Genomic DNA, 14,553 nt, shown 5'->3' on the forward strand with positions numbered 1-14,553 from the left:
GATAAAGCCAGTCTGTAGCCAGGTGAGTGAATCTAGAGGTACTTTTTTTCGTGTTATCTGAGCATGTCTTTGCTAAGAGAATTGTGTGGAGTGTATCCCAGTTGCCTAAAACATGATATTCTTAAGTGTTTAGTGTATATTTTAGCTGAAATTTTAATATGCTGTTAAACCATTTTGAAAATAAATGCCGTGTAAGCAATTAGTTGCAAAGAAAAAGTACAGAAGATTATCAAGATGATTGTACTCCTTTTCTTTGCAGACAGGATGGAATCTCTGACTCCTTCACCAGACTCAGTAGATAAGAAATTGAAGATAACTCATGTGGAATGCCATCCTGAGTGCTTGGTTATAGTGTTCCAGGCTCAATGCAATGTAGGATGTGAGCTTGACTATTTCATACTACAAAATGAAATACAGCGTGTGTTCAAAGTAAAAGATGATGTCTGTGTTGGTGGATCTTGCTTGGTGGAAGACACAGAAGGAGAATGGCACAGAGGAAGAGTCCTGAGAAAAAATGGGAATATCTGTGAGGCTTTTCTTATAGACACTGGACATGTGTTGGCTGTTGAGGAAACACATCTTGCTGCTGCTTGTGATAAATTGTTTCAGCTGCCTCCAAAGGTGATTTTGGGTATTTTTGCAAGCATACTTCCTCTTGGAGAAAGATGGGGTCCAAAAGCCATTAACTATTTCTCATCTCTGGTAGGATTACAGATCACAGGTCACGTGAAGGCTGTTACACCATATCAGCTGCTTATTCTAGAAGTGCCTAAGATTATTACTGATGTTCTTGAACTGCAGCTAGGTAAATTTATTGATGGAGATTCATTTTGTCTTGTTGTAGAAACTTTAAGAGCGTTGCCCCAAGGAATGCTTTGTAAGAGAATGCCACAACTGTTGAAACAGAAGTATCCATTTAGGGAGTTACTTACCTTCAGTAATTCTGAGAAACCAACAGATTTTTGTAACGTTCCAGATCAACTCTTTCCATCTCTACCTGTTGGCAGTGAAGAAAATGTAAAAATAACTGGTGCAATAAGCCCAAATAAATTTTATTGTCAGATACAGAAATGGCAGAAAGAGCTGGAGTGTTTGACAAGAGCTATGCATTTGTACTATGAAGCTCTTCTTGGAGAAAATACAACATCTTGTGATAGTTTAGGGCTGCTCTGTGCTGCCAAGAGGCAAAATGGACAGTGGCATAGAGGAGTAATAAAACAACTTCTCTCTGACCATGTGGAGGTCTGGTTTATGGATTTGGGCATTATTGAAGCTGTGCCACCAAGTTGTATTCGGAAACTGAAAGCTGAGTTCATGACATTACCAATGATTTCATTTCCATGCACGCTGTCTTGTTTTGGTAGTCAGGATGAAACAGTAATAAAACTTCAGCTCAAGGAACTTACACAAGCCTTAATAGGACAAACCTCTGTGTGTATGCATGTTGATTTATACAATAGCACTGAACGCTTGTATTATATAACGCTGCAGAAACAAAATCTTGTAAGTAATGCTGAGCATCCAGAAAACCAGAATGAGACAGCTGCACCATGTGTCTCACTTTCGGAAACAAAACCCAGAAGTATTGCACAAAACCACAATCCAAGTCCTGAGAAAAACAGTTCATCTAAGAATTACTTTGGAAACAAAGATAAAAAGACCTGCTTACCTGAATGGGATATTTCTTTCTCCAGCTACTGCAAGAGAGAAGAGATGCAAATGAACTCTTTTTATGGAGCTTTTGTAGTATATGTCATAAATCCATCTGACTTTTGGATTCAAACATGTAGATACCAGAATGAGTTTCGGGCCTTAATGAAAAACATTGCCTGCACATACAGTCAGTGCAGACATGATGAGATGGTGCTTAAAAAGCCAGAACCTGGGTTGCTATGCTGTGCCCAGTATAGCAAGGATGGGTGTTACTACAGGGGTATCGTCACAAAAGTGTTTCGTGTTAGCATTATGGTTTACTTCTTGGATTTTGGAAATACAGACACTATACCTTGTCACAATGTGAAAACCTTGCTTCCCGAGTTTTCTGACTTACCAGCTTTAGCTATATGTTGTTCCCTTGCTTGCACATTTCCTGTTGATGGTGTGTGGGTTAAAAAAGAAACTGATTTCTTTAAAAATGTGGTGTTGAACAAACCACTGCTACTTCATGTTGTTGGAAAGCAAAACAACAAGTACATTGTTAATGTGCAGTGTCATACTGGTTTCCTGCAAGGAAATGTTGCCACATGTATGGTTCAAGCTGGTTATGCTGAATATCGGCTAAAGCCACCAGATCCTGTTCGAAGGGCAACAAAAAAGTGGCGCAATGGGAATCACCTCAAATGTAAAAAAGAAAAAATCAATGTAGAGAAAACCAGTAATACTTGCAAAAATAAGGTATCTGGAAATGGAGACTTACTTCAGAAGGAAAAAACATCAAATGTGCCGCCAGTGCCTAGAGAATCTGTTGTGCCATCCCATTTAGGAGAAGATGCTGTCTCTAAAATGCATGAATCAGTATGTGAGGAAAAATTAGTTTATAAAGAGCTTGTGTTTAAACCAGGAGCTGTTTATGAAGTGGTGTGTTCTTGCATTTTTTCCCCAGCAGATTTTTCATGTCAGCTACAAAGCAAACTGCCAGAGCTAAATAAATTAATGGGACAAATTCAGACTTACTATAAAGATCATACCAGTCCATACAAAACTGGACAGGTTGCTTGTATTGTTAAGTGTCCCAGAGATGGAAAGTGGTACAGAGCAACTGTTGTGCAGCAAGTATCCACAAATGAAGTTGATGTGGTTTTTGTCGATTATGGTTATCGGGAGAGAGTTTCACTTAAAGATGTTCAGGGTGTTCTTCCAGATTTCCTAACTCTAGAAAGTCAAGCATTTCGATGTGGACTTAAAAATGTAGTCTTATATACTGACTCACTTAATTGGTCTGAAGAAGTGCATAGACAATTTGAAGACTTCGTATCTTCTAGAGGGCCACTGACTTGCACCATTTATGCTCTTGTTCTTGTGAGCCCCAACTGTTTATGCAATGTAGTTGACTTACAGACTCCACTTAGTAGTGTGGAGGAATTCCTCAGAGAATGTGGTCTCACCCAGTCTAAGTGTGTTGGACTGAGAAACCTTTCATCTTTGGGTTCTCTGTACAGTTTTTGCTATTCATCTTTTAATATAAAAACTGGAAGCGAGGAGGAGGTTTATATAACTCACATAAGTAGTCCTTCAAAATTCTATTGTCAGCTTAATCGGAACACTGAAACTCTCAAGGCATTGATGAAGAAGGTTAGTGATGTAAGTAAAATGTCAAGTAATGCAAATTGTCATAAGAATACACGACTGTGTATAGCCAGATATGTGGAAGATGGTCTCTTTTACAGAGCTTTGGCTGTTCCTGTGAAATCGACATCCTTTCTGTGGGTTGACTATGTGGATTTTGGAAGTAGGAGTATGGTGGAGAGAGACCAGTTGATGCCTATTCCAGATTCTGCTACTGACCTACTGTTCACACCCATGCAAGCTATAAAATTCTATCTGTCAGACCTTAGGGGGGCAGAATTTCCAGCAAGTATTACTACATGGTTTGTGAAAACATTCCTTGGTAAACTGCTGAAGGCTGTAATTTTATCCAGAGAATCAGATGGAAAGATTGTTGTGGAGTTGTATGATGGACAACTCAAAGTAAGTCAGAAAATTAAAGAAAAGGTACTGGAAGAGTTGGCTCAGGAAAGCCATAAAGAACAAACTAGAAGTAATGAAGGAGGAATATGTCATATGGAAGATGACAAGGAAATTAATAAAGTAAGTGTTAAAGATGCTGAAATACTTAAATTGAAAACGGAAGTGAAATGCCAAGTCTATGATGAGTATTACCAGGCAGATACCAGTGAGAATTTTGGAGATGAAGAGCAAACTGCATGTAGCACATCAGAGCTGTGTAGTGGATTCTCAAAACAGCAAACTTTACAGGACAGCAAAGAGGAAGGTTTTAGAAATACTTTAAGTACTGTTCCAGGGAATGGAGAGGACCCTTGGATTGGACAACGTGCTTCTCACTCTCTCTCTTATTCTGCTTTACGTTCAAAGGAAATAACTGTAAATGCTGTCTCTGAATCTCAGAATGAAAGACCAAATTGTACAGGTGAACAGGAAAGGAATAATAAAAATATACCTACATTAATCAGTCTTCCTCAACGTGATATCCAGGTGAATACTGAAGTAGCAGGTTATATTTCTCATATGAATAGTCCATCAAGTTTCTATGTTCACTTTGCTGAGGATGAAAACTTAATAATAAAACTAGCAGATGATTTAAATGAAAGCTTGGAGAATAGAGATCGGGAAAATTGCTTAAATGATCTCATGGTAGGGGATCTCGTTGTTGCCGAGCATGATGCTGATTGTTTTTACTATAGAGCAGTTATTAAAACTCTGAAATCAGGAAACTCCTATGAGGTAGAATTTATTGACTATGGTAATGCTGCAGTTGTAAGTTCATCAAAAATCTGCAGGATTCCAGAAACGTTCTTAACTCTACCAAGGTTTAGTGTTCATTGTTTCCTTAGCAGTGTAAAAAGTGTTCCTGGTGAAAGCTGGACTAAAGAAAGTGCTGCTTATTTTGCAAGGATGGTAAGTGACAAGCCAGTAGCTTGCAAGTTCTTACAGCAATATGGAGAAAAATGGGAAATAGATGTAATTTGTGATGGAGAGTCTTTGTCTGACAGCCTTTTGCATAAAATAGGCAGCATAAGGTGGAAAAGCACATGGGTATGTGCTTTAGAAAATAAGCCTAAACACACTGGTAATCCTCAAAAGTCTAAGAATAGTTTAGGTGGCCAAAATAAAACCAAGGCTGCTGGGATGAAAAATATTTCTGTAAAACCCTTAAGTGTCTTTTGTCAGGTTTTAAATTCTGGAGAAGTAGAAGCAGCGGAAGTTGTTAATATTTCAAAGAGTGGAGAGTTTTATGTACAGTTACTTAAAAATTTGCGAATACTACATGAGTTAAATGTAATGCTTGAGAAAGAAGCACAAAGAAGTGATTTGCTTAGAGTGGATGACATTGAACAGGGATTGGAATGCATTACACAATCTGAAAAGAACTTAAAATGGTATCGATCAAAAGTGATAAAGAAATTTGTCAGGGAAAAGTTAATGCTAGTTTTTTTCATGGATTATGGTACGTGTGAGTTGGTGTCCTTAAATAATGCAAAGATGCTCAGTGATGAGATCAAAAGTATTCCTAAACAAGCTGTTTTTTGTAGGTGGATTTATTTTAAAAACATGAAGAAAATTCACTTTGACCATTTAGTAAATGTACTCCTGGATTGTGAAATAAGGATCTTGTTTTTGAGGTATTTGAAATCATCTGGTATCTGGGAGGTAGATATTTTAGTAGGACAAGTTACACTTCAGGAGTATTTGAACCAGCTCTTAAGTCATTGTTGGACAATTGTTGGACCAGAAGAATGTAGTAATACAAAGTCTAAGGAGTTTGATACGTCATTCAAGATAAATTCAGTCATGTGGATGCTGCTGCGTAGTGGCAGAACATACCCTGGGTGTGCAACTGCAGTTACTGATCCTTCAAACTTCAGCGTCCAGTTTGAAATCTTCTTTGATTGCATGCGAAACTTGTCCTTGCTGCTCTCTGACCTTCCTGACAACTTGCCAGCTCTGCCAGAAGAACTTGTGATGCCTGGTGCTAGCTGCTTGATTGAGTTTGAGCAGGAAACAGACTTGTACAGGGCAGAAATTAGTGAAGTAACAAGTCAGTCTGTTGTTCTTACATTGATTGATTATGGCTTTCTGAGGACTATCCCTTACTCTGATATCCATAAACTTAAAGTTGTTCCAGAAAGTCTCTTGTACTTCCCACGCTTGGCACACTCTTGCTCTTTGCATGATACAGTTCCTGGCAAGGGGGAGCACTGGAGTGAGGAAGCGATACTTCTGTTTCAGAAGCTTCTTCATAAACCAGGTCTGATATTTCATTTTATCCACTATGGCTCTGAAATGAAGTTAGAGGTGGATGTTCTCTGTGAGGATAGCAATCTATCTGATGCCTTAATTGCTGCAGGCCACGCAGTCTGCTCTCACAGTAGGTGCTGTCCCATTCCAGTTGACAGGCTCTAATCAGAAAAAAAGAATTACAAGTGAAGTGGCCAGATTCTAGTTACTATGCTTTTCTTTGTGAACCAGAATATAATAATGATGAAAATTCTGATTTTGCTGACAGAAGTCAGACAAAGAAGAGAAACAAAAAAGCTTTTTGAAGCACTGCATTAGCTATAAAAACGTTTCAAAGGAGGGAGTGTGGTAAAGTGGCTGCTGGAATACCGTTAACAAAGGATCTGAGTTTATAACACTGAAAGGAAAGAAAACCTACAAAAGATGGACAGTACTGTGAGGATGTTGGGATTTTTTCAGCATTATGATAATAAGAAAAGTAAAGTTGTCATAACACAGAGTAAATCTGCTACCAGAAACACTGGCTGAGACTCATGATGCTGATGTTCTACAGTCTGGAAAGTCTGGAAAGTGTGAAGCTACTGTCAATTAGTTGAATAATCAGTAGGCTGCAGTTAGAAAAGCACTACTTCAAAGCAAAAGAAACCAAACAACCTTTTTGTTGGAATGCTGTTGAAATTTTTGTATGTATATATATATATACAGTCTTCATTTGCAGTTACATCTGGTTTACAGTGGTGGTGTCTCCATGTTTTGGATGTTAAGAAAACAAAGATGCCAGACATACTCTTTTATTTGTTTCTGATTCCAGAGTTTCCATGTGAGAAAAGTTTTAGTACTAAGATTAAGCCAAAAATTTGGATCCCCATTTATGGGAGAGACATGCATTTAGTTGTTTGCAATTAGCTCTTGATGTACAGATGCCATTGCCCCTTCTTAAGATTCTCTTGGTATCTGAGTTCATAATTTTGGGATTTTTCAGTCTGATGAGCTTGTGTGTTCCACCGATATCTCTCCTCCATCTTCCTCTCCATCTGCCAGAATGTGGAGAGGGAGTTTTCTCCAGGTGCTTAGCTAATACACTGTAAAGTCAAAGTATTATTTTATATTGTTTGTATCTTAAAGGGAAGCATTCAGAACCATTTCTTTTTTTTTTGTGGGAGGAGGAAATTTCAGAACTGAAAAGTGATGATAATACTTTAGAAGGGTTGTTGTTTTCAGTATCTAGTCTGAAATGGTCAGCTGTTTTTCTGATTTATTTGTTTATTTATTTTATTCTTTTGCCCTCACCTCATTCCTAAGTTGTTTGGACAAAGATAAAGTATTCAGAGTCCTGAACTGTTCTTGAAGCTTAAAATACTTTCATTGTACAAGTGAAAAATGCCCATTACTAACAAATCAGAAAATGTGTAAGATAAAATCTCTCAAGTAAATGTATCAGTAATATTATGTTAATATAGTGATTAGAAAAAAGGAGTGGAGGTTGTAACCATTTGTGTTTAATTATTTTCTTTATATTGCACTTTTTTTTTCATATTTGAGAATTTCAAGTTTTTCCTGCTTAAAGTTGTAAGCTTACCTGGCAGATTCTTTGTCAATAGTTATACATACTGCTGGCTGTTAGTATAAAACCCAAAGGTTGTATTGTGCAACATTACTCATGTTGAGTGATGACTTTACACTTGCTGTGCTGGTTCAATGTAGTGCCACGTAGAGGCACTGACACTTAGGTGTTAATTATCACTGGTTCTAACTTCTGGCTGACTTTCAGTTGTAAAAGTAGGATCTTGAGAATCTGTTCTTTTTAAAAATCATTTGGATACGCTAAATGCAGACATGTTATGTACAGTAATATACAATTTGCATGTTTTAAATAGATTTTTTTTTTGCTAATGTATATGGTGCTTTAACTTGTATGTAGTTGTGGAATATTGCTTCTCTAATGTTACAAAATGGAGCCTAGAAATGATGTATGAATAAGAAAAAAATAAACAGCTGTGTGTACCGTTTTTATGTTCTGCAAATTGCAAATGTTAGATTTATTTGCAAGAATGTGTGTTGTGTTTTCAACTTGTAATGAGTCTAGCTCGTGATAATAATTCCTTTACTGAAGGTCTGATACTCAGAATGCTTCAAGTAAGAATCAGATAATTGAAAGTATTTCAGGATTATACTGCATCTGTAAATATAAAGAATGTCTTGTTGCCACTGTTGATGCAGATTCTCAGAAGTGCATTACAAAGATGTATTACGATTGTTAGATGAAGTTGCTGGGAGGTCTGGCTGTGTTTTTTATGCCCAGTCTTCTTTCTCTGGAGTGTACCTCTGCTGTTAAAACATTTTTCTTGTAAGAAAGGGGAATCTATACCCAGAACCTTGTTGGAAGAAGTTGTCAGTTATATGGGATGTAGTAGTCCAGTTTTAAGTTGTCTTAGAGTGAGCATAATGCTGAACAAATGCAGTACTTTGTGTAGTAGTAATTTTTTTTGGCTAAAATTTAATTTGAAAGTATTGTTTATCTTTTTTTTTCAATTTTTATATTTATTTAAACTGTATCATTGATGACTGTGGTTATTTTAAATCCACAAAAGTTGTAGAGAACCAGTTTCATTTGTTTGGAATTCAAAACGTTCATGTGTATATTGGGTTTTTTTTCATCAATAAAATTAATACTAAAGATAATAAATAAAATGCTTATCTCCTGTGTAACTTGCCCTGCCTAAGACATTCTCAAGTTTTTGGTAACCTTTGCTGTTGGTGAATGCATTGAAAAATATCTGAAGCTACATCAGTATGTATTGTGTGGAACTTCCAAGAGAAAGTGCCTCTTGCTGACTTTGCTGAACATTTTTGGCTGATTTAGGAGAACTTTGCATTACCTCCAGAGGAAATGTGGTCTTGTAGACTTGAGCCACCAGAAATCGTGGGCCTGAGAGTTGGAGACAAGGTCATTGAGGATTCATGTGGGAAGAGAGGCAAAGAAGGAAAAGGCTTCAGTGGGGGTAGGAGATGGGTGTGGTTCAGGTGCTTTGAAAGGGCTGACTAGTTTATTTAATGTTTGTATGGGTCAGGCACCACAGACCTGTAAGCTTTCAGGCAGAAATGGAGGCTTCAGTGCTAAACTAGTGTGTCAAGATTAGTTTTCAGGAAAAAGTTAGGAAATAAAGTGGGAGTGTAGTGTTTTGAAGAAGAGCTCCTAGAAAGTAATTATCATCTGTTTCATAAAGGCAAATTCAAGGATGGAGCCTTTTGACAGTGCTTTTAATTAACTGTAATGCTCCCAGAGGACTGTGTGTGCGTGCTTGAGGGTGTTGTGTTAGCTGCAGACTGAAGTCTGGGGACAACTTTCACTCTTCCACAGACAACTGCACTTCCTGCCCTTGCTTCTTTGCTACCCCTGTGCTTTATCTTTGCCCACACTCCTCCCAAATAAACAGCCAGTCCTAAATGTAATGTATGCATCTGGCCATGATGGCTGCATCTGAGTCGTGGACTCAAGGTCCACAGACAACACAATAACCAAGGGCTAATCTGAGCCATAGTGCTGGTCAGGGCTCAACTCAAACCAGGTTTGGAAGAAACTAACTGCTGTCACTGCTCTGCAGATAAGACTATGAGTCAATTATCTCACTCTATAAGTAGTGGAAAGCCCAGGACCTGTTGAGGCTGTGTGCCAGGATCTCCTCTTGAGTAGGGATACCTCTCATGGTTACTCCTTGATGTTGAGAGATTGCTTCCTGCAGCAGATTCTCAGTAAGTGAATAGCCTATTAAACTTCAGAATCTTGGCAATGGGATACAAAGGGTTGATTGTGCACACACAATCCTTCAGATGTAAATTGTTGACCAAGGCCGTGATTAAGACTGGATCCAGCTACAGCTAAACTCCCTTCTGAGCAGGAGTTGGAGAGCAGGGGGTCCATTCTGAGGCTCATGACTCAACAGGAGGGTCTCCGTGTCAGTTTTGTTTGGCCTTGACCTCTGTGCAGTAAATAATCAAGTTTATCTTGCCATCAGATTTTGTTAAACCACTCTTAAATTATCAAATATTTTTTATCAGTAAACATTTTGCTGCTTCTTTCTTACTAGTGAAGTGTATCACTCTGTGATCAGGAAGCAATGGAAATGCTCCATTCCATGGAGTTTCTTCATTCTTCATTCCATGAAGTTTGCACATCATACTAAGTTGTAAGAACCAGCTGATGGCTCTTAAGGACAAAAGGCTGCAATCCAGAGGGAGAGGCTGGAGAAACAGGTCAGTAGAAACACAATTAAATGTAACAGAAGCAAATGGCTGTAAATTAAAATGAAGTGTTTAGGCAGGAAAGCACGATCTTTTCAGAACAAGGACAGTCAAGTATTGCAGCAGGTGGCCCAGAGAGATAGCACAGTCTCAAACCTGGTCTGACCACACAGCTGATGCAGTTCAGAGCAGGAGTTTAACTAAGGGAACTCTAGAGGTACCTCTTCACTTGAATTTCCCTGTTTCTGCTGCAGGTACTCCTTGTACCTTAGGAACATCCAAAGCCTTGCTTTGAGTACTCAAAAGGGATCAGAGAAATTTCTTCCCTGGCAGATTGTGTTGTCTCCCACTTAGAGACAAGTCCTGTGCAGACACTGCAGAGTGTATATGCTACATGGAGGTACAGGAAAAGGGCCGAAAAGACTTCTTCCTCAGAAAGCCAAGGAGTTGTCTCCTGGTCACTTCTGAGTAGTCCCCCCAAAAAACCCAGTTCTGATAATGGAAAAAGCTTTACTGGCTAATTTGAGAGTGGGAGGAGCAGAGACTGGGAAAGCTACCCCAGTTACAGCTGGGAATAATTTTTAGCATTCAGTGTAACAGGGCAGCAGGAAACACTTGATATGAGAGAAGTTTTGGATACCAGCTTGACTGCTCTCCTGATTGCCCTGGGAGCTGTGTGCGTGTTGGCATTGTCCTTAAAGACACGCAGGGATGTTCTCCTGCTCCTGCCTGTGTGTGGGGGGCAGATTGTTCTGATGGATTCTGGGAGCTGCACTGGCACCTGCTGGCCCTCTGCACAAAGGGATTGCTCCTGCTGCACCTGCAGGGACCACCCCGGCCTTAAATGTCCTGTGAGTGAAGATCTCTCTACTTATGTTCTGGGAAAAAGAGAAACCTGGAGTAGGGCATCCAGCTCTCCACTCTTCAGCACAGGAAAGACGTAGGCCTGTTGGAGCAGGTCCAGAGAAGGCCATGAAAATTCTCAGCCTGTCTGGAGAGGTTTTAGTGCCCTCTGAGTGAGCTGGGGTTCAGTTTGGATAAGGAAAGGCTAAATGGGAACTTTATAGCAGCCTTCCAGTACCTAAAGCATAAAAATGATGAAGCTGGGGGGAAACATTTTAGCAGGGCCTGTTGCAATAGGGCAGATTTTAAACTAAAAGAAGGTAGAGTAGATGCAAGAAAAAGGTTGTAACAGGGATGGTGAAACACTGGCACAAGTTGCTCAGAGAGGTGGTAGGTGCCCCATCCCTGGAAACATTTGGGAGCTGTTTGGACATGGCCCAGAGCAACCTAATCTAGTTAGAGATGTTCCTGCAAGGGGATCGGACTAGATAAACCTTAAAGGTCTCATGAGGACTAGGTCAAGTAGGAGAAAAAGGTTGGAGATGCTATTTTAGGGGACACCTGATAAAAGAAACTGGTGGCAAATTCCTATTATCTGCAGGGAAATAGATGCTGTATTTGCAGGCTGATTATTCAAAAGCACCTACAAATGCACATTTCTATTAGTGCCCACTAAATTTCTATTTCTCAATTGTTTACACACAGTTTAAAATCTCGTCTTCTTTTTATTTCTCTTCAAGAATCAATTTTTCCATCATAATAACATTGTGAAAGAAAATCATGGAAATATTTAGTCAGCTCTGAACTGACTTTAGGGACAGCTATCTTGATTCCTGCAGTTTTAATAAGAAAGTTTCTAGGGCTACTGTGTCTAGATCTGCATAATGAAGGAATTAAAACGGTGATTGCAGTATAATGTTTAGTGAGCAGTAAACATTAGGAATCCTACTGGGTGACCCTGAAATATAATTAGGCCTAGTTCTGTGAAATTATTTTCCTGCAAATATAAAGAAATGGAATAAAAGTGGGGTTTAAATGAGTTTAATATTTTTATTTTTTGTACTTTAAAGGAATACCAAGGTATTAAGAGGGAAAACACTATTTGACAGACTTTGATTCTGATTAATTCTTTAGTGTTTAATCACCTTGATTTCATAGGAGTTTGAACTTAACATTTCGTATATGATCAAGCCCTTTAATTATGTTCATTTTCTTTTAATCCATGGAGTCATTGATCTCTAATCTGACATTCCATATAACATGGAATTTCACTTACTTCTGCATTAAGCCAGTATTCCCCCTTCTGCCTCCAAGGGTTCAAGCCTTCATCTCTCATTTCCCACCTTCAAGCTAAAAGCTTGGTACTCACCCCCTTTAAGCTGTTTCACTGTACTAAAAAGTATTAAAGAGCTGTGATATGTCTCTCTAGCCACAGGAGTCAAGCCTAGTAACTAGACAATTTCTTGAGCAGGGGAAAACCTATGCTTCAGTTTCTCCTCAAAGGAATTCTTAAGCATTTTTATATGAAAAACTGATTGATGAAACAACTCTGGGAGCAGATATTAGGAGTTTCATAATCCTGTCATGTTCATGGCATTTTGCATCATTTCCCCTAATTAATCTTGGATCCTTTTCAGCAAATCAGGACACCTTCACCAAGAGGGAGTAAATGGCTTGGATTAAACCACACACCTGAAAGAAATTAAAAACAAAAGTAAGAAAAGAGAAAGACCAACTTTGGTCTGAAATAGGGAATTAACTTTGCATTTTCTTCACTTGGATTGACTGTATCAGCCTACATCATGGTAGAATATATCCTCATTTTCTGTTTTAAGAGATAAAGCACAGTAGAGCATGAAGCAAATTAAGCTTTAGTTTTATGAGGATCTACAGGACTGTCAATGAGTGGATGGAAGAACCTCCCTGCAGCATAAGTTGGCTAAAGAAGGGTGGTTTCTCAGTTGCCTCTAGGCAGTGTTTCAGTTTGGCTGATCTAAGCATTTCTCTCTTTGGATTTAGGAGTCATTAGGAGCGTATCCCAGAACATCTGCCCTGTGCCACGGGCTGTGGAATCTGCTCTGATAGCCAGATGGAGAAGTTAAGTGAAACTTACTCTGCCTTATTTTATGCCTAATGAGATACAATGCCTTAGAAACGTTTATGGCACTAGATCTAGCAATGGGCTTGTACAGTATCTAACATTTGGGTTTCGTATCCCAGGCACAGAAACCTTTTGGGAATGTGAAGGCTTCCTGTAGTATGGGGGAAAGTCTGATCTCTCAGTGTGGGATTTAAAACAGTCTACATATTGGTCATAGAAGAACATGAGGATGAGAATGTGTTTTATGTTTTGCACCCCTCCAGACCAAGGTGCTTTGTGTGGAGTGTAAGGACATTTGTCTGTGCTGTCTTTCCCTGACCTGCACATCTGAAATAGCTCATGCAACACAGTGAACAGTTGTTCATAAAACACATCCACCAGTTAAGAAGATAATGTTCATTTTTAATACAGCATGTGCTGTTTACATCACTTCCTCAGCTGTTGTGAGTTCCAAGAACAAGTTCCTACTAAACCCATAGCTGCAACCCGGGGAAAGTGTCTACAGACTGACATTTTGAGAAAGAGCAATTTCTCTTCTTTCTGAAGCTGTGCAGCAGTGCAGCAAGGCATTTGGAATTCCTTGTGCAAAAGAGGAAAGGGTCTGATTTGGTAGCTTAGGTGCTAGGGTACAGAATTAGAGAGATTAAAGTACGTGTTCTCAATGCTTGCTTCTCTGACCTGTTCGTTACGTTGTCTACAGTAGAGCAGTTTCTGGAGGAGTGAATGAAAATGTTACTTATGCCTTTATGGCTTGGTGATGGAAGGTATGTTTTTGGACACTGTCAAGCTGAAAACATCCTTTGTTTTCTAGGTGAATGATTTAACTGTTAAACTGCTGATTAGTATTTGCTACCCTCCTCCTTGTCAACTCTTAAAAAAATAGATTAGGAGCACTAGCCCATGTTTTATGCAAAGTGGTCTCTCAGAGAAGCCTTTTCATAACCAGGGAGCCCTTAGGGGCAGAAAGAACATCTGCTTTTTGGTGCATGTCCCCTAAAGGATGTCAGGTGAAAAAAGCCCATGCTTGGCTTCCAGCTGGGTGTATGTGGGAGCACTGACCTGGTGAGACTGAAGTAGTTCAGGGCATGCTTGGGAGTATAGTTCCTGGTGCCTGGGGAATTGGAAAATCAGATAGGCAGGCAGCTTGTAATTGCAGGTGCCTGTAGGTACAGCAGCTGTTGAACAAGTTGTTTTAAATAACAAGTTTGAATCTGGACAATACAATTCTGCTTAATGCTTGCTATTAGGTTTTATTACATTTCATCCATGCAAACTAATTCATGCAGTTAGTTTTCTTCAGAAATATTCTAGTGTATTTTTAAAATAAAACTTACTAGTGGTGTGATTTTTTACGCCAAAAATGGATACTTTTTCATGTCTGAGGATGGATT

General features: G+C 39.0%; 1 protein-coding gene across 1 annotated transcript; it reads left to right on the plus strand.

The window, feature by feature from the left end:
- The first annotated feature begins 260 nt into the window (after positions 1 to 260).
- On the plus strand, positions 261 to 8,618 carry TDRD15 (tudor domain containing 15). Its single transcript, XM_014894914.2, has one exon. It carries the CDS (start codon positions 265 to 267, stop codon positions 6,139 to 6,141), a length of 5,877 nt encoding a protein of 1,958 aa, XP_014750400.2. The 5' UTR covers positions 261 to 264; the 3' UTR covers positions 6,142 to 8,618.
- The last annotated feature ends 5,935 nt before the right edge of the window (positions 8,619 to 14,553 follow it).

The sequence above is a fragment of the Sturnus vulgaris genome, chromosome 3 (assembly GCF_052056855.1).
Source record: "Sturnus vulgaris isolate bStuVul1 chromosome 3, bStuVul1.hap1, whole genome shotgun sequence".
In the NCBI taxonomy this organism is placed as follows: Eukaryota; Metazoa; Chordata; class Aves; order Passeriformes; family Sturnidae; genus Sturnus; species Sturnus vulgaris.